Raw genomic sequence first — 19,532 nt, forward strand, 5'->3', positions numbered from 1 at the left:
AAGAGAGAGAGAGAGAGAGAGAGAGAGAAAGCCAGATACAAGGAAACACACACAAAGAAGAAATATATATATCTTTCTTCCTTTTTAGAGAAAATTTGTACATTCGTTAGGCTCCACGTATGATTGTTGTACGTCGTTAGTATGTTGGTTATATTAATTAATCAAAGGAATATTCTTTCCAGTATTACCAATTTTTGCCGATTCAATTACAATGGATTAATTTATAATGTTTCTTATTTGTCTTTTCTTTTTATTATTATTAATATAGGATTTGTATTTAAAACTAATATATTTATTTTATTGAAACGATTACTAAAATAAATGTATAGATAATTTAACGATCTAGTCACGATTGGATTATAAAAGTCAAACATCGTGGGCACGATTAGTAACATGGAATGGATGACTTGTTTGAGGAAACAAAAAACAAAAATCCGTGTCGTGTTGATTCTGGAAAAACGGTATAAAGTCGCGATCTCTTTGGTAGTATTATATTTTAGAATAGTTAAGAAGGTGTTAGTATATAAATGACTCGTACTCTTAAAAGAGGAAGAATATAAAGACCAAAAAAAAAGAAATGTATATTTGAACAACTCACCTTTTCTAGATATTTCCGTAGTCGATGGACTCGGACTGGTGCTCGGTGGCGGTGATTCTACGAACACAAAAAATTTCACACAAAATTAACTCTCTAGTAAAATATACAGTAAAACAAATCTTTAAGAAAAAAAAAAAAATATATATATATATGCATATATTTTTTATTATATAAACCGATATGAAAATTTATCCCACAACAAGAAATGATTTTTTGTATTATCATTGAACAATATGGGCAGATAATTTCTTCCTCTCTTTTTCTCTTTCTTTTCTTTTCTTCAGAATAGAAAGGAAGAGGTAAGGGATGGTTGGTTAAAGGTTGGGATACAGTGAAAGCTGCAAGAACCGTTATGGATCGCGCCACCTGTTACTAACTTCGCCCTGAAACGTATTAGCCACCACCGTGGCGTCGACCAGGCCGGCCAAACTCGAGATCATATTTTACCTCCGTAGTATTCTCCTCCTGCCTTTCCAACCCCTCTCTCCAACCCCCTCCCCCCATTTTTCTCTCTTTCTCTCTCTGTTTCTCCTAGGTATCTCTTACAATCTCTCCAGTAGCGTCCCTTACCATCATCTCGGTGAATATACTTGAATAATTATTCCTAATTTCGTCATTCGTCCTGCACGTGTCGTGTTCTCTCGTCTCCGAAATTTACTACTTTGTTGATATTACTACTATCGCGTTGGTATTAGTAGTAGTAACAACCGGAATCTAGTCAGACATAGGCCAATATACACTGGCCGATGTATCATTACAAACGTGTATCAGTGATTTTAAACGAAGAATTTTCGATTTGATATTTTAATAAATCAAATATGATATACGTAGATAATTAATTTTTATTTATGCGATTCATTTATAATATAGTATATAATTATTTGATTATATAGGCCAAACGGTGTCTAGGGTAAAAACGGAAAAATATAATCAGTAACGTATTATGTATATTATAGAATTATTTTCTATATATGTTTTTATATTGTGTTTAAATTTTTAAATATATATATATATTTTTATTTATTTATTTATTTTCTTACTCCGCCCCTTTCGGGTTTGGAGGACTTCCCTTACAATCTCCCTTCTACAATCTCTTATAATACTTTGCCATTAAACCATGAACATATTACCTATAACATCCTAGATACACTATATATATATATAAATTTCTTCTATATTATATATTTTTATTATATTTTATTCGATGAAATTTTTATATTTTTATTTAGGTACAGTTATGCCAAGAGCTTATTTCAGATTTTTAGTTTCTTTTTTTAAACATTATAAGAAAATAAATTGTTGTATAATATAATAGAAAAAGTTTCGACGCTCCATAGTATATTCCTATTGCAAATAATAATTTTAAGTATTAAAATTGGAATAATTTATTTCCTATAATTCAGCGATGTAAGAAAATGGTGTAGGCATATTTAAAAAAATATCCAATTATATATTATCAAATTTTTATATATTTTATATATTATTATCGTATATTTATCGAAAAATAAAATGGATATATTTGTATAATATATACATAGAGAAAGAAAGACACGAACTGAAAAATAGAGTGAGAGAGTGAGAGAGAGAGAGAGAGAGAGAGAGATAGAAAAAGGAGTGTAAAAATGGTAGTAAAATCAGCGACTCGGTGGGGCGACGTAGTCGATGGTAATCTTTAAGTTCGCGTTTTAAGAGTGCCTCAAGTACAAGATGGTTAATTAGAAGTAGCTCGTTATAAGTACTTCCCGTCTTATCTTCTCTCAGACTTTTTGCTTCGTTATGCTTCTTCGCAGGAGCATTATAGTAACGTTTTATTAGCCGATGTAACACTGTCAGAAGAGAACTTTCTCTTTCTTCTTCTTTTCTTTTCCTACCATCTTATTTTTTTTTCTCTCTCTCTTTCGGTCGTTAAAAAACATTTCCTTTTTTATCTTTTTTTTAATTCTCCTTTCTTCCTCTCTTCCACCCTCTCTTCCTTCCTTACTTTCATTCTTTGAAAGGTTTTTATTTATTTATATTTTCTTTTTAATTGCGTCCAAGCTCGTAGTAATTATTAAATAAAACGTGATAGGAATATTAAATGACGTAACTAGTTGGGTAAGGTTTCTAACGAACAGTCTAGAAGAGTATTAAAATAAAAATAAATAGAATATATACATTAAAGGGACGTCCTATCGATGTGTTTTTCTTTTCTCTCTTTCTCGAAAAGAAATAAAAATAAAAAAGAAAAGAGACAAAGAGAGAGAGAGAGAGAGAGAGAGAGAGAGCGAGTGAGTGAGGGAATGGTAAATATATCTTGAATGGAAAAATTTTCGAAACACTCTTTCCTATTATCTAAAGTTTGCTCCCCGTAGGATATAATCTCGACGAACTTAGTAAGGAATTTGGTGACTTTCACAGGTTAGATAAGGCATACGTAATAGGGGGTAGAAGGTTGGGAGAGAGAGAGTGCAGAGAGTGCAGAGGTTTTGTCGGATCTTATGCGATAAGTCCATGAAAAGTTTGTGGAAAAATTTTCGCTCGAGGCACGTGACGAAAAAATCGTACGAATTTAGAAATAATTTTGTACTGTCTGTGATCATTTTGAAAATAACCGATCATACATTTTTCATATCTCATATATAAGTATAAATAGGTATGCTATGTGAACACGTGTGAATAATCGAAAATAAATCACTGATCAATTTCACTTGGTAAAGGTTTATTTTTTATCTGCCTCGAATTATTATTATTCTGTATGATCGTGTTGATCATTTTTAGTCTTTTTAATATTTTAAATTTTGAAATAAATTATGAATCACACACACATTTCGGTTTCTAAATTTAATACTTCGTGATTTTATTTTATGATTCAAGAGGTTTAACGCTTGATAAACAATAGAAATAAAAAGGAACGAAGAAAAGAGGACAATATTATCCACAAATAATCTCAATGGGGTGGATTGCTGGCTGGTGTCGTCTCGGTGTCGTTGAGCGATCGTTGGAAAGAAATTAACCGATTTCTCAGGCAGTGAGGCCATTTCGGGTCATAGATATAAATAGGGAAGTCGAGAAATTCATTTATCATCTCTTCGAGTATTCTGGATGTTAGGCAAGAAGAAAGAAAGAGATAGAGATACCATGTATCCTTATATATAAATGTGTATATGTGTATATCTTAAAATATATAAACGCAAGAGGATTCACATAAATTCTAATACATAAACGGGTCCTTACGCGTATAGCTTTTAATATATATACATAAGTATAATATTAAGTATACGTTTATGTGTGTGAGTGTATATAAGATACTTTAAAGAAAGACAAAGGAAGAGAGAAACGAAGGAACTTGCCATTTGGTGCGTGGCTGAGTGGCACAAGACAGAAAAAGGATGGAGTATGAAAAAGATAAAAAAAAAAAAAGAAGAAGAAAAAAGGGAAAAAGAGATAGTTTAGGGAAAAAGAGAGAAACAGTGTGTGTGTGTGTATGTGAGAGAGAGAGAGAGAGAGAAAGAGTCACAGGCGGTGACTTTTCACTTTTGATTTATCGCGCTAACTTTTATTTCTCTCGGGGGATATTAAAACCCGTTGTCCCGACCATTTAACTTCGCTCGGCTGATTGATGATTGGCCACTCCCGCCACTGCCGACTGCTCTCCATGCATTGACCTTTCATTGCGCGAACTTACGATTAATAAAACGCTTATGGCTTTAACGACGACTTACGAACCTATTATTCATGCGATTTTACTTTCTATCCATGATTTTCTTTTCGTAGGCCTGCGTTTTTACTTTCTTCTATTTTTCTTTTTTTACACAATACACGCATGATACGTTAGATGTGTTTTTAATATAAATCGATAGTACGCTTAAAGCTTAGTACGATTAAAATATTATAATCTCATGCGTTTAGATAAATTTGCCTTACAATTCGTGACAAGTAAAATTATGAAATGTTATCGATTGAATACATTTATTATTCCTTTATTTGCATATAAACATTTTTCATTAATATTTTTCTTTTATTTGTTTTTTTAGTAATTGAAGAGAAAGAAAGGGATGGGGGAGGATGAGCGGCTAAAGAAGAAGAAACGTTTCAATTAACTTAAAGTAAAAGTTCGCACCTCACACGCGACTATTTTGAAAGTTGGCCGACTCTGGCCAAGAACAAGAGGAGGAAGAAGTGGTGGCGGTGGTGGTGGAAGAGGAGAAATAGGAGAAGGGGTAAGTGAACTCGTTAAAATCTTAAGGCGCCTTAATTAGTCTAATAGCATCATCCTTTTTCCCGTTGGTCCGTCAACGGTTCCATCCAATTTCTTCCTCTTGTTACCTTGTTCCATACGCGCGCGCGGGCGCGTGTTACTGCTCTAAGATCTTCTCTTGGTAGCTGTTCAAATATTACCCGATGTACTAATTCCAATTAAAGCGTTTTGCCTTGGATGCGAGAGAGTTCAAATATATTCCATAATTTGAAAGAGAGAGAAAGAGAGAGAGAGGAGAAATGAAATAGAAAGATGGAAAAAATATATATTATGTTTTTTTTGTTAATCGATAATCACCAAACCATCTCTCCGTTTAAATTATTTTAACTTTATTTATATACTTTTTTTTTTTTTGTTTTTATTCGCTTTCTATAGTTTCTTATTCCTTCAGATATTGTTTATTAGTTTTGTTAATAAATACCAATCGGTCGTTTAGAAAATTCCATGAAATTTAATTCGAATGATAAAACATAGAAATAATTTGTACCTGTTTAAATAAGTATCAGCATTAGTAAGTTGATTATTCGTTATCGTTTTCTTTTCATCGTTATATTATTTACACACAGAATTTTATCCGATAAATTATCTGGGTCGCGCATAACCGTGAATATCATGGACGAGATAAAATAAATAGGAACGCATTTATCTTTCATGAGTAAATTGTTAAATTGTTTGTTGCCTAGCGAATCGTGGATTTACAAAAATTAGAATCGTGCACACACACACAGACACACACACACACACAGCGCTTTTAATTCTTCGCTAAAGAAATAATTAACATAAGAATATTTTCCCTTTTTTGTTTTCTTTTCGTTTCTTTTATATTCGTTTCTTTCTTTCTTTTTTGTCTTAAAGTTTAATTTTAAATTAAATTCGAAAGTTTAACGAAATCCGAGGGTTGTTCTCACTTAAGGAATAATTTGGTTTCGTTAAAGAAAGAGGAAAAGAAAAAGAAAAAGAAAAACAGAGAGAAAGACAATTTCGATTAACCCAATTTCTCGAAACAATAGCTTTGTAGATGCTTTTGCCTGCAGCTTCTCTTGGTACACGTCTGTAATTACTCGTGACGGAATCCCTAGCTGACATATCGACCGAAGATAGTCGGCCGTTTGATCCAATTAAGGATAGACGCGTGTACACATGCCGTTGTTACTCTCATCCTCCTACTACTATCCCTCTTCTACCCCTGATTCGTCCTTTCCAGTCCTTCCATCCCTTATACCTTGCTCAAATGTCTCGCGTTACAGACATCTATCTCTTACCCCTCTCCCTCTCTCTCCCTTTGATAATTACATACGGGTAGGTTGACACATTAATGCAACCGAAGATACATCGATCAATTAACGCGATCGTCCCTTAAATATATAATTATTTTTGTTTAAATTATAATAAGAAAAAAAAATATTGAAAAGAATTAATTTTTTTTCGTAGAAGAATTATGACCAAGTTTTTTTATTTTTTATTTTACATTAGTTCTTTGTTGATGCGTAGTTTATTTTCAAGATGATTTATATATATAAGAAAGAGATATATAATTATTATTATATATAAATAATTGTTGAATGAATAACGATATTCTATTATTTTTTTTGCAATCACATTTATCAAAGGATTATAGTCAATTTATTATCAATTTTTGTATCTTGTAATAATTGAGCACTTGTATTAACACTAAACCTACTGACACTTAATGTATACCTATTTTCTACTTTTAAAAAGAACCATATAACTGAATATAGAATGAGATTTTTGCCATTTGAATAATGAACAAATTATTATCTTTTATTTAAAAATGAATAATGTACATTATATATACATATACAATGTATTATCGCATTTTTTGTAACAAATAATGGTCATTTGACTTAAGGTTATAGGTTCAGCGTTAAAAAAAAATATTATTAATATTTTATTTAAATATATAGAATAAAATAAAAATTCACAAGAAGGGGACACGAATGAAGTAAAGCATAGACATATAGTACTTACACACGTACGAGGTATTGTTGTCTTTTGTGCTATAGAATTTTCTTTGTTATTTTTTTTTATTCAACTATGCCGATCTCTTTTCAGTCAACGTCGACGACGACGAAAACGACGACGACGATGACGAAAAAATGTCGGAGCCGTAGTTTGGGAAGGGCAGCAGCGATTAAATGCTGAACGATCCACGGTGAATAACGATTCGACGAAATTATTCATTCTGAGTAGATACTCGGACAAACAAGCAGTGGGCCACTCGTGGAGCCTTCAAATTCAGTATGCGATGTTTGACGAGCCTCGTGGTCGTTGTTCGTTCTATGAACGATCGCTGCATGAATAAGCAAAATTCATTTGAGCTTTTCCATTCTGGTAGGAAAAGCTTGTGTGCAATTAACTCTACCGTACGATCCTTCTCATTTCGATATTCTCGAGGAAATATAACATACAAATTAAACAATCGTTTATTCATATATTTAAACATTCTCATACACTTTTGTTTCCTTTATCTTTCAAATTATTGCTTAAATAAAATTAATCGAGATAATTAATCAAATCATAGACGATCATGCGTGATATTTGTGTGTGTATGTTTATTTATATAATTTTTGGTTGTTTCATTGTTGTAGCGGATATAAAATATGAAAGAATTCAATTAAAAAATACCTAAGATTGTAAAAGAAAAAAAAACAAAATTAGATGCTCGTGTGTGTGGTTAAATAATTTTTTCTTTTTTTTTTCAATTGTTCTATCCTACATAAATTATTGAAGAAATACTCAATAAGTGTAAAGTAAAATAGTTAAGAAATAATGATATAAATTATTACGCGTATGTATATATATATATATATTTGTTCTACTTCGTTATTTTTTTTGTGTTTGTTTGTAATAGTAAATGACATAAGATATTGGTAGATATTTCATTGGATAAAATTAGAAGGGAAAGTCTGGAGGGGTAATGCAGGTGACTCGAAATTAGTATGCAGTGTGCATCTAACTCCCTGTAGCAGGGTAACCCCTCTCACCACTGTCAAGACTACTTTCAGCCATCCTGTACCCTTCTTCACCCATCCCTGGACCACCAGCAACCGTTAATTTTCCATCCCGTGACTCCAATCAATCTTACGGCACGTCAGTGGTGCTCTCCCTTATGGGCTTTCTCGTCGTCTAAGCTTACTTTGCTCTTCCTTTCATTTCCGGTCTGATTTCGAGTAACCTTCCTGTCTTCTTGTTAAATATGTAACTTCGTGTATCGTCGAGTTGATATATCAAATCCAGAACGTACCAGTGAAATTGAACCATCGTAATTTATTTTTTAACATTAGATTACTTGTTTTATAGATATATTGATAGATATACTTGTTTATTAGATTACTTGTATATATATATATCGAATAAATCATTAAGTTTTTCAGAGATATTTCATATACTCGGAAATCGGTTTGAAAAATTTCGAACAAAAAAATTAATGTATTTTCATTTTCTTTTTCTTTAATGAAATTATACAAGAATAATACAAATAAATATGATTGCGAAACGAAATCACATGCAAGTGCGCGTATGTACAAAAATATACAATAAATAATATTTACTTTTAATATTTTTGAATTCGTAGTTTCGCGTATCGATGTATTTTATTGAAACAAAGTAGACACGAAGATGATTTTTTATTAAGACAATCATTCCTAAATTTTGTCACCCCATTTGCAATGTTATTATTAACGTTTTCGACATTTTCCGTTTGCTAAATTTTCATTATATTTTTTTAATTCGTGTCGTTTTCTACTTGAGATGGTATTGTGTGTGTTTTGATTATTTTTGATATTACATAATCACGTAGCTAGGTTTCTTCAATATGTAATGCTCAACATGTAATTTAATATTTTCGAGATGATTCATCCGGTATACGTAGAAAAGCTTAGACAAGGCAAACGTTGAAATTTCGACGAAATAGAATATTACCGTGAAATAGAAATTAATGATCGGCCGGAGTTTGCGTTCATGTAAACGCGCTCGACCTGTCCTACGTTTGTGCGTAATTCCACCTAATTTAATTGACTTCGTTACGAGCGTGTGTTCTCTCTCTCTCTCTGGTGGATATAAAAGTCATAAATGGAAGAACGGACGATAATAAACGTGTCGTCGAATCGTTTCGTTTCATAAGCCATTACCTCGTGTAAAAACACTCCGATTCATAATATTATTCGCGGTAAATCAATAGAATGGAATATTGAAAATTATTATGTTCCGGGTGAGTATTATTGCATTTAACAATTCAAAAAAAAAAAAAATAATTTTTTTGTTCACCACATTTCTATAATAATTAAAATAAGTACATTCATTTTGAAGATAAACAAGAACGGGGAATCAATATTTGAATTTTTTTTTTTTATCCGATCTCGATATTCATTGATCAAATATCTCCATTTTAATAATAATTGCGTACGCGATAATGCACGCATAAAATATTTTCTACTACGCGAAAAGATAAATAAACGTTCCGTAATTTGCATCTTTCGGACAATGGCAATAAAATTCGAACGAGTTTATAATAATGATATTTTAAATAATAATCTGAACGATGGTATAAAACGAGTGAAATAAAAAAAAAATGTTACGAAATTTTCTCGACAATAATCACGATTTGTATATATATATATGCTTATTTAAGCGAAATATTTAAATAATTTCAAAAAAGGGAAAAAGAAGATGAAGAGAACGAATAAAAAAGCGACAGAAAGAGAGAGAGAGACAATGTAACAAATTTGCATGTTTTTTGTACGTTAATAATAAGCTCAAGGTAAACAAAACGCGATAAGGAAAAATGCTGAGAGGGAAGAAAGAAAATATGGTGCTATTTTCAGTGATCTAAATTTAACGAGAAAGAATTTATGCTGTCTGATCTACGTCCACAGTTTGCTTGCATTACTAATTATATGCGGTTAGCAATCTACCATTTTACTTTTGCTTTGCATTTTCTTTGATCCTCCTCGTTAGTATTCGTATATATATTTAACGATGAACAAAAGAATCAAAGATCACTGTTATGTTACAAAAATATATATATCATATATGTATATCTATATGCATGCGTATGTATGAATATGAACATTGAAACAAAATTATCATTCCGAGTCGTACTTTACTTTTGATTTACGTGAATGTACTTTTATTTAATTTACGTGTTTGCGATCCAACATTTGTTTAATATCGCAATTATATGTTTTAATGTAAAAATTAATTAATCGATCCTATAAAAAAGAATAGTTAATTAGAAAAAGATAGAACGATATTCGCGATGACTATCACTATCACATTATGCATTGATAGTATAGTATAGAACGAAGCAACAGGTACTATCACAATTACAGTATTGCGTATTTCAAATAATTATCTAATTTACGAAATAACGTACTATGTAGATGAAAATAGTTAATTAACAACACAACACACACACACACACGCGCGCGCGCGTATATACGTTAAACAAAAACAAAACCATTAGTAAAAATATCAAAGTAAGTGGTCGAGTCGATCAGGAAACTTTCTGAAGGGCTGGATGGAAGAGAAAAAAGTAGAAGAAAAAAGAAGAGAAAGGGGGGTGTGTAGAAGAGCGGGGATGACGGCGGAAAAGTATAAGGAGCGAGGCTGGTATGGGTAAGCAGGGTGAGGGGTGACAGGTGCCGGTGTTGGGGCTATAAGCAGGGGAATAGTAAGGACGGGGAGAGAGCAGGGATTAAGTGCGCAGGGAGGAGGAGGGCTCGGGGCGTGAGGTAGGTGGGGGGCGGGGTTAAGTAAGGAACGGAGGGGGGAAGGAAGAGTCGGGACAAGGTGAACGAGAGTCGCTTATGTAGACGGAGAGAGAGCCGGCAGAACAAGAAGGAGGAGGAACCACCGGCGGAAGAATTCCCAATCGATAGAGAAGTTGGGAGGATGCAAACGGTGGGGGTGTGCTGATTGAGAACGCTAAGCGTTTCTTAGGTAAATAAGTCGAGAAGGACTGCTAGAAAACACTTCGTTAATACTACTTATTATTTTTAGACTCTGAGTGTTTTAACAATATAAAAGAAGGGAAATCGAAGATCGAGATTACATTTTCGAAGATAGTTATTACAAATTAAATCGATTCTTTTTGTCGATCGTTGGATTGTGGCCTTTCTTAGATAAAAAAAGGAAATTTGTTTTAAATGTAATTGCTAAGACGTGTCTCTTTTGTCTTTTGATTCCCCAAGTGCGTGTTTAAATGTTTTGACATTTCTTTAAAGATATTAATTTTGATTTTGTTAGTGCGAATAGGTTTGCTTCTTTTGTCTTTATTTAATAATTGAACGATTAACTTTTTCAGTTATCTAAGATTGCATCGAGTATCGATTTTCAGACAGTCACGAACGTGTGCATGTTTCTTTTACCGAGTTTTGCTATAACAGAAGGCTATTATTCCATGTATACGAACGATGTTAAAGTAAGGAAGCAAAAAAATTGTTTGAAATGATTAGAAAATAAGTTATTAAATAATATGTGGATAATATTAAATAATTTTGTTAAAATTTAAAAAGGGAAAAAGAAAAAACAAATACACGTGTCGATTATTGTAGGTAAAAATGATTGTGGAACATATCAGGTATGACTGGAGTACATTGGCAGCTGGAAGAGAAAGGGGAATTATGCAGGAGCACGCAGAGGAAGGCAGAATGTTCACTGTAATTTTAGCCGGTAGGGATCAAACACTTTTGTTCATTCAAAGCTTTAAACTTTTATTCTCCAACAAGAGATGGAAAATTGCACGACGTCTACTACCTACCGTCCTTGTTGAGTTTCAAATCTTTTTGTTAGCAACTATTATTTTCTACGACGACCTTTTGCAATCAACTATTTTTTTTAAACTATGAAACATAATTGACTTAAAAATATATTGTACTTTGTAATTATGAAAGTGATCTAAAATCGTTTTGGATATTAAATAGAAAAAGAAAATATTTTCTTTCGCTGCACTATGAAAAAAAAAATATAAATTAAATGAAAATTTCTTTCGAACAAATAATTTTTTATGCACTTCAAAGCAAAAAGCGTTATCAGATCTTTTAAATTAAAAATTAAATGATTTTAGATCATTTTCAAAATTCATTAACCCGATTATTTTATCCCAATATTATTTGCAATTAATTTGAGATATTATTATTTTTCAGCAACTCACTATTTGTCAATGTATTTTTTGATATTTCTATCGATGACACCGGTACTTTTGGATTTCGTTGTACCCTTAAACGAAACCAGACCACGCGAATTACCAATCCCAGCAGTATTGTTCTTCGATCACGAGAAATATTTTTTTTTTATGATTTTGATAGCCTTGTTCGTGTCAACCATAGTGGGTTCAATATCAATGGCATTCTATCCGATGGTTTTAATCTGCATGAAACATATTTGCGCATTGTTTGAAGTCACAGGGTAAGAATTTAGTAGCAAAACTAATTCTTTTTTTTTTTCAGAAGAAAAAAGAAATCAATTTTTGTATAAATAACAATTAATTTTATATATATATTTCTTTTCTAGATATTTATTCGAAACTATTTTAGATGAGAAAGACGAAAATCACGTTTATGACAACGAACAATTATACGCTAAAATGCTTCACGTGATTAAATATCATAAAAGAGCGATAAAGTTAGTAATAATAATTAGAACGAAAAATTTGCTTATTGTTCGATAAGTTATTTCGTTGTTCTTATAAAAATTTCGTTAGTCAAGTTTATCAATAAATAATGAAACCTTACTCCGAATCTAAAAATCATTTAACGTTCTAATAATAAACACTTCAGACGTGATTTAGAAACTTGTCGCGTACCGATCTGTCAAATAGGTTTTTCTTTTATCATCGCATTAGAAATAGAAAATTAAAGTAAGCGTATTCGTTAAATTTTTCTTTTTTTTATTATCGTAAGAGTAATAAAGCGGTTCAAGGAAGAACAAAATTATGTGCCGTTTATGGTGTGGATGTGTTTAAGTGAATGCCAGTGTCAAAATTGGTTTTCTGTTAATTTTCATTCAGGTGATATCGTTTAGAGCGGTGCACGACGTTAAAGTTATCCAGTTGAAGGAAACGAGAATAAAATATAGGGTGTACTGCTGGATATTAATTATGGTATAAAAATTCAATTAACAGTTAAAAGTTGAATTCATCAAATTCCTACAATTCAGGATCATTTAAAAACTCCTTAGTTTTTAAGTATGAACAAATTTGATTTCTTTTGCTATTGAAAAAAACGAAATTACTTTTCGAACAAGCTAGTAAATAAATTACGATATTACATTTTTTCTACAACCAGTAATTTGATTTTGCACATTTCGACGTTAAAAAAATTATCGTCGAAAAAAGAAAAAACAAAACATTTGCCCCCTTTAAAACGAATTAAATTAGATAATTACTAAATTATTTTATTATATTATACGTTATTATTAACGTTATTAACTAACGTTATACCTCATAACGTTAATTTATTTAAATCCACGTATTTATTAACGTTTAAAGCTTTGCCAATCTCGTGAATTCGCATTACGAATGGAGTTTATTCGTCCAGGTTTTACTAACCTTCGTTATGCTCGCCATCGAAATTTTATGTGTAAGTGGTGTATGAATTATTATTATTATTATTATTATTTTTTATATACAAAATCTCTCTCTCTCTCTTTTTCTTTCTACTTCTTTCTTCTCTATTAAAGTGTATCTAAATGAAATCGGTAAGTAACCATTAGCGATGGTTAAAAGTATTTGAAAGAAGATGGAAAAAAAAGAAAAGAAAAAGGAAAAAAAAATATAAAAAGAAAATATAAAAAGAAAATGGTGTACACGATTCGCCGAGCATGAAAATCATACCAACCTCTTGTCCTAGATATTTTCTTTCTTCCTATTTTTTTTCTTTGTTATTTCTCTCTCTCTCTCTCTTTTCACTATTTGTATAGCCGTCAAATGCAGTCAGAAACATTCACGTTGAAAATGATTTCAATTGGTTCGGCACTCGGTAATTCCCATTAACCTGTCATTTAGATTCTAACTATGGATATGGTCGAGCAAAATTTCGACGAAATTGTTACCTACGTGTTTTACGTGCTCGCAGTTATGGCATTCGTGTTTTTCAACGGTTATATCGGTCAATTGGTGATCGATTACAGTGCTGACATTTTTAACAAAGCGTGAGTAGAACAATAAACAAACAAATTAAAATATAAAAGATATAATAAAAATATATATAAGAGAATTATATATATATATTTGGATCTTAGATTTAATTAAAAAAGATGTATATCATTCGTTACAGTTACGCATCACCGTGGTACTCGATGCCAATTAAAGTACGAAAATTATTTTACCTTGTAATGATGAGAAGTATGAAACCATGTTACATTTCCGTCGGAAATGTACAATTTCTCTCTCACGAACTTCTCATGGCGGTACGTTATATCGTTCCGAAAATGTCTAGTAATAATACTATTACGATTATTAATATTATTATTATTATTATTATTATTATTATTATTTTTATAGGCTTTACAGAAATCGGCTTCTTACGCTATGGTATTCAAATCCTTAAAATAAATGATTTAAATAAAAGATCTTCTAATATTTATAAAGTACACGGTGTAATAGTTACGATTTGAAAAATGAAAATTTAGGAAAAAATAAGTAAGAAAAAATATTAAATAAAATATCGTAAAGAGTTTTAAAATGCACAAAAAAAAAAAAAAAAAAGAAAAACCTCACGTTCGTTCCCAATGAACTTTCTTTACCGTGTTTTAAAACTTTCTCGAATACCGAATGAACTTACAAACTCGAACAGTTCGAGATAGATGGCAAAAGTGTCTCTTTTTCCGAATAATTAATATTTCATATAAAAAGAGAAAGGGAAAGAGATAAGGAAAGAATGAAAGAAAAGGGAGGAAAGAAAGAAAGAAAGGAAAAGGAATAAAATAAAGGAAATGAAAAGGTAAAAAGTACAGTGAACTAATTCGAGGTAGGTAATTCCAAATGGGATAATTACACGAAAGAAGGGTAAAGTCTCACCCCCATAGTAGTCTCGACTATTAACGATCGATGACTCTATTATAAAATGATATTACCGGCTACGACTATCACGCGAACGCAAACATTAAATCATTAAATCTTTCGCATAGAACGATCAAGTAACTTCACTATTTCTTCGTCGTAAACTTTGGCAACTCGTGTATAGAAGTAGTTTTTGTTGTCATTGCTATGGTATAAAAAATATTAATCACTTTTTACGTCATTCAAAGACCCATTAATGGAAATTTAAAATGTTACATGACAATATAAGTGTTTAAAAATTTTTTTTATATACATGAAAGCATTAATTAATGAATTTCTTTTTAATTTACAAAAGTTTCTTTGTTTATTTATTTATTTATTTTAAATAATTTTATTATTATTTATTTACTATTTAGTTACATTATTTCTCGTTAATGATTATTCAAAATGAAAAAAAAGAAAAAAATATACTTCCGTCAATCGTTAAATTCACTGGCAAAATCAAAGAAATTCATTTTTCCTAGTTAAAACTTCAATGCTTTCTACTCTCATGTTACAGATATTTTAATCTATGTCTATGTCATATGCTATAATGCTCTACTCTTTGCAATGATTATACTTTTTTTCACAACAAATTATGGATTACTATTATCGTTAAATTAATTAGATAGGAATATAGTAAGACTCATTATTTTGTTGATTCATTTAGAATAGAACATGTACGATCAAATATTCAATTAGTTGCTTCCAATTTTACAACGAAATTAGATAGATTAGTATTGCTTTTAAATAGTTCATTAGATTAGTATCAATGTTATTTAATTAACAAAAGCAACGCCTATGAATACAATATTATTCATTAATGAATTCGATCAATTACAAACGCTACAATTTTGTTTTACAGTATATCCTGTTAAATATAGAAATCAATATTATTGTTTTATAATTGATTAATTTTTTCATAGGTAGAAATTTAATCGTCGGATTCACGGTTCATCGATGATTAATCGGTATATATGTTACCGGAATAGTGGAACATCCGAAAATGTTAGTAATACTCCGGCATTTTCCTCAATGCAAAGCGTTTTTTGACAAAGTCGGAAACAGAAGAGTTTTTAAGAACTTTTTTAAGCATTGGACATATAGCCCAGTCAACGCGGGCCATACCCGGAACTTTTCTTGTTTATGCTTCAAAATTTGATCTAAGGGTAAGTTGACGACGCTGAATCGAATGGTGCTAATTATAATAAAATCAGCAACCGGCATCTTGGGGAAAAAGGGTAAAAAAGGGTAAAATATAGCCTTATCTTAGAATCTAGGCATTTAATCGAAAAAAGTTTCAAACAAAAGTTGTAGAGAATTAAAATATACATAAAAAATGTTCTATGAATTATCTTCGTATTTTCAAAAATAAGCGAATAAAATTGGATTGAAGATGGGAACAAAATTTTAAGAGTGGGAGAGGGCAAGCTTATCCCTCCGTCGCGTTTTACACGCGAGCGAGCTAGTATGCGTGCGAGCGTCCGTGTGCACTAATACACAAACGAAGGATCTTCGGCAATCTTCGGGGAATCTTTAATTTTTTTTCTATATATAATTAGAAATTAGGAAATGTAAAAATAATTTATATAACCTAAGGATAGAAAAACTTATAAAAAAAATAATTCCGCCACGAAGAATCGAACGTTAATAAACCAGCGCGAGAAGCGAAGACGTTACTACTTACGCTAACGCACCACTTGATAATTGTTCAATTTTTTTCGTAGAATTCTTAAGACTTCGAAGATGAATCAGAATGCATTACTGTTTTCTTATAACATAATAAAAATGAATTAAAATTACGTATAGAGAAAAAATAAATTCCACGTTTTTAGAATATCCTTTCATATATATCTTGAATTAGTTTTATGTGTGGATATAAAATTCTTCTTTTTCAAATATGTATTTAATTTGATACACTAATAAATTTTTACGAGCCAAAAAATCAGTAATTTAAAATTTTATAAAATACATAATTTAATAGGAAAAATATTTAAATTTTAAATTTCGTCTTAAAGAGAATACGTATTCAATTTGATATACAAATAAATTTTTGTGAGGCAAAGAATTTATATCAATTATTATTCTAATTAATTTTATGGCGAGACACAAAATTAATTCATTATTTTTACTCTCAACTAAATAATAATAGTTTCTGTTAAAATGAATTATTTTTTTTTTACTCAAGGTTCATTATTTTTGACAATAAATAAAGAAATGGCGTGCCATAAGCATCAAGATTCGATTTAAAAATGCCGCGCTTATACGCCGATATATATAGATATACAAAACGCTCGACGCTCGATGGCCAAAACGAAAAATTCTCGCTACCGAAAGAAAAAATAGAAAGAGAGAAATATCGGTTTTCTTTCTCACTCGCACTCGTATACAAAACGCTCGACGCTCGATGGCCAAGACGTAAAATTCTCGCTACCGAAAGAAAAATATAAAAAGAGAAATATCAGAACGCTCAACAATCGATGGCCAAGGACAATAATACTCGTTATCGCATGATAAATAAAAAGAGAGAAATATTGGTTTGTTCTCTCACTCGCACTTTCATTCAAGACCGAGAGTCCCGAAGATTGCCGAAGATCCTTCGTTTGTGATTAGTGCACACGGACGCTCGCACGCACACTAGCTCGCTCGCGTGTAAAACGCGACGGAGGGATAAGCTTGCCCTCTCCCACTCTTAAAATTTTGTTCCCATCTTCAATCCAATTTTATTCGCTTATTTTTGAAAATACGAAGATAACTCATAGAACATTTTTTATGTATTTTAATTCTCTACAACTTTTGTTTGAAACTTTTTTCGATTAAATGCCTAGATTCTAAGATAAGGCTATATTTTACTCTTTTTTACCCTTTTTCCCCAAGATGCCGGTTGCTGATTTTATTATAATTAGCACCATTCGATTCAGCGTCGTCAACTTACCCTTAGATCAAATTTTGAAGCATAAACTAAAAAAGTTCCGGGTTTGGCCCGCGTTGACTGGCCTATAGGCAATACTGAAAAGAATAAATTATCGGGCAACAGGCACACACAGACATACGCAACCTCCTCCCCCCCAACACCTCGCTTCCAACGCACACACATACACACCACACAATACCACGATCGGCTGATCGCTATTATGTAGAGCCCACTGTTACTTATCGTAGGAGAAAATTATATTATGTTTAGACAGATATTCATAGAGATTACCATAAAAAATCTGTATCTTTTGTTCCTTATCATATCAGAAGATAAGCGGGTTTAGAAAGAAATATTTTATATCTGGTCTTTTACTTTACCAGCTCCTCATTTGTCATTTTTAAGAATTTCAAGGAAATGTGAGAAATATGAATACATTTCCGACATTGTCAAAAAACTCTTTGCATTGAGGACAATGCCGAGGTATTGCTAACATTGCCGGATTTCCCACTATTCCGGTAGCATATATATATATGTAATATTGAAACACATAAATTTAAAAGCACAAAGATTATATAATTTTATACACAATGTGGTAAGTAGTGTTAAGAAATTAATAAAATTACATATTAATGTAATTTCGTCATTAATTCGATGTTAGCAATTATAATGACTCGATGTTATAATAGTTAAAAACGACCCATCTCTAAAATAATATTATTAAGAAAAATCAATCGGAATAATTGCAAATTGCAAAACGTTTCGTTATTATATCATTAGAAATAATCTATATATATGTATATTTCTTTTTTTCAAATGCTTACTCTAACGATCAAACTAGAATAACAATGGCGTATGAGAAACTATAATCATTGGTAATCACTTTAAATCCTAATTGCAATAACTTATTGAATTATTTATTATTTGAAATTACTCGATGGTTTCATACGAAACGATTTCAAAGCGTAAATTATCTAAAACTCTCTCTCTCTCTCTCTTTTTCTCTCTCTCTCTCTTTCCCTCTCTCTCAAGTCACACAAATCGAGCGAATAACGTGGAAATTCAAAGAGAAATATCGTTCGTCCCGGAGTTAATTAACAGTCGAACTTCCACGTAAACGGGTTTCAACAATCAGCCTCGGGGCTCTTTCACGTACGAACGAAGGATAAGAGGATACATAAAATATCCTTCTATTTATACACATACATACATACATGTGTGTATGCGATAATGAATGCGATAGAATAATTAAAAAAAAAAAAATGCAAAATTTATTTACAACTCTATGATTTTTTTTTTAAATTTAATTTCACACATACGAATATGTTAATGTTAATTATAGACGTGATTAAAAGACGCAAAATAATAATTTATAAGTATTTTGATTTTTCCTTTTAAATTTCAGTTTTAGGCATATAATGAACTTATAATTAAATGATTTAAAAATAATTATTTATACGTGCAGAATTTTTGTTTCTTTTTATTTTTTAACGTATTCAGTTTGGACAGCGAAGTTGATTAAATGATAGAGAAAAAAAATGTAATCATTATGTTGTTTATTTTAATAACAGCACACGTTGAAGATGCACAATGTATGCGGGAAAGTATATATGGAAAATGTAGGAAAAAACGTAGCAAGTAGAAAAAGCGAAACGTTGTAAGTTGTGACAGGACGAAGAGAAGAGATATGAGAAGTCGTCGAGCATCAAGGAAGGGACGGGAA

The 19,532-nt window shown here is 31.1% G+C and overlaps 2 protein-coding genes across 2 annotated transcripts in view; one reads left to right on the forward strand and one right to left on the reverse strand.

The window, feature by feature from the left end:
* Positions 1-19,532, reverse strand: part of LOC122523872 (neurotrimin-like) — a 232,764-nt gene that overhangs the window by 13,925 nt on the left and 199,307 nt on the right. Inside the window, exon 8 of the mRNA XM_043645812.1 lies at positions 599-655. Coding sequence (XP_043501747.1) covers positions 599-655 — 57 coding nt within the window. The remainder of the gene's footprint in view (positions 1-598; positions 656-19,532) is intronic.
* LOC122523873 lies at positions 8,910-12,288 on the forward strand. Its single transcript, XM_043645813.1, has 4 exons — positions 8,910-9,066; positions 11,161-11,277; positions 11,411-11,528; positions 12,002-12,288. Exons 1-4 carry the CDS (start codon positions 9,058-9,060, stop codon positions 12,265-12,267), a joined length of 510 nt encoding a protein of 169 aa, XP_043501748.1. The 5' UTR covers positions 8,910-9,057; the 3' UTR covers positions 12,268-12,288.

The sequence above is a fragment of the Polistes fuscatus genome, unplaced genomic scaffold, assembly GCF_010416935.1.
Source record: "Polistes fuscatus isolate 324 unplaced genomic scaffold, CU_Pfus_HIC Scaffold7, whole genome shotgun sequence".
Lineage (NCBI taxonomy): Eukaryota > Metazoa > Arthropoda > Insecta > Hymenoptera > Vespidae > Polistes > Polistes fuscatus.

What these genes read in the sequence shown, in the direction of transcription:
- LOC122523873 (XM_043645813.1), top strand. An exon ending in TGTATACGAACGATGTTAAA is followed by an intron (nt 11,278 to 11,410) that starts GTAAGGAAGCAA and finishes CGATTATTGTAG; the next exon opens with GTAAAAATGATTGTGGAACA. An exon ending in GTTCACTGTAATTTTAGCCG is followed by an intron (nt 11,529 to 12,001) that starts GTAGGGATCAAA and finishes ATTATTTTTCAG; the next exon opens with CAACTCACTATTTGTCAATG.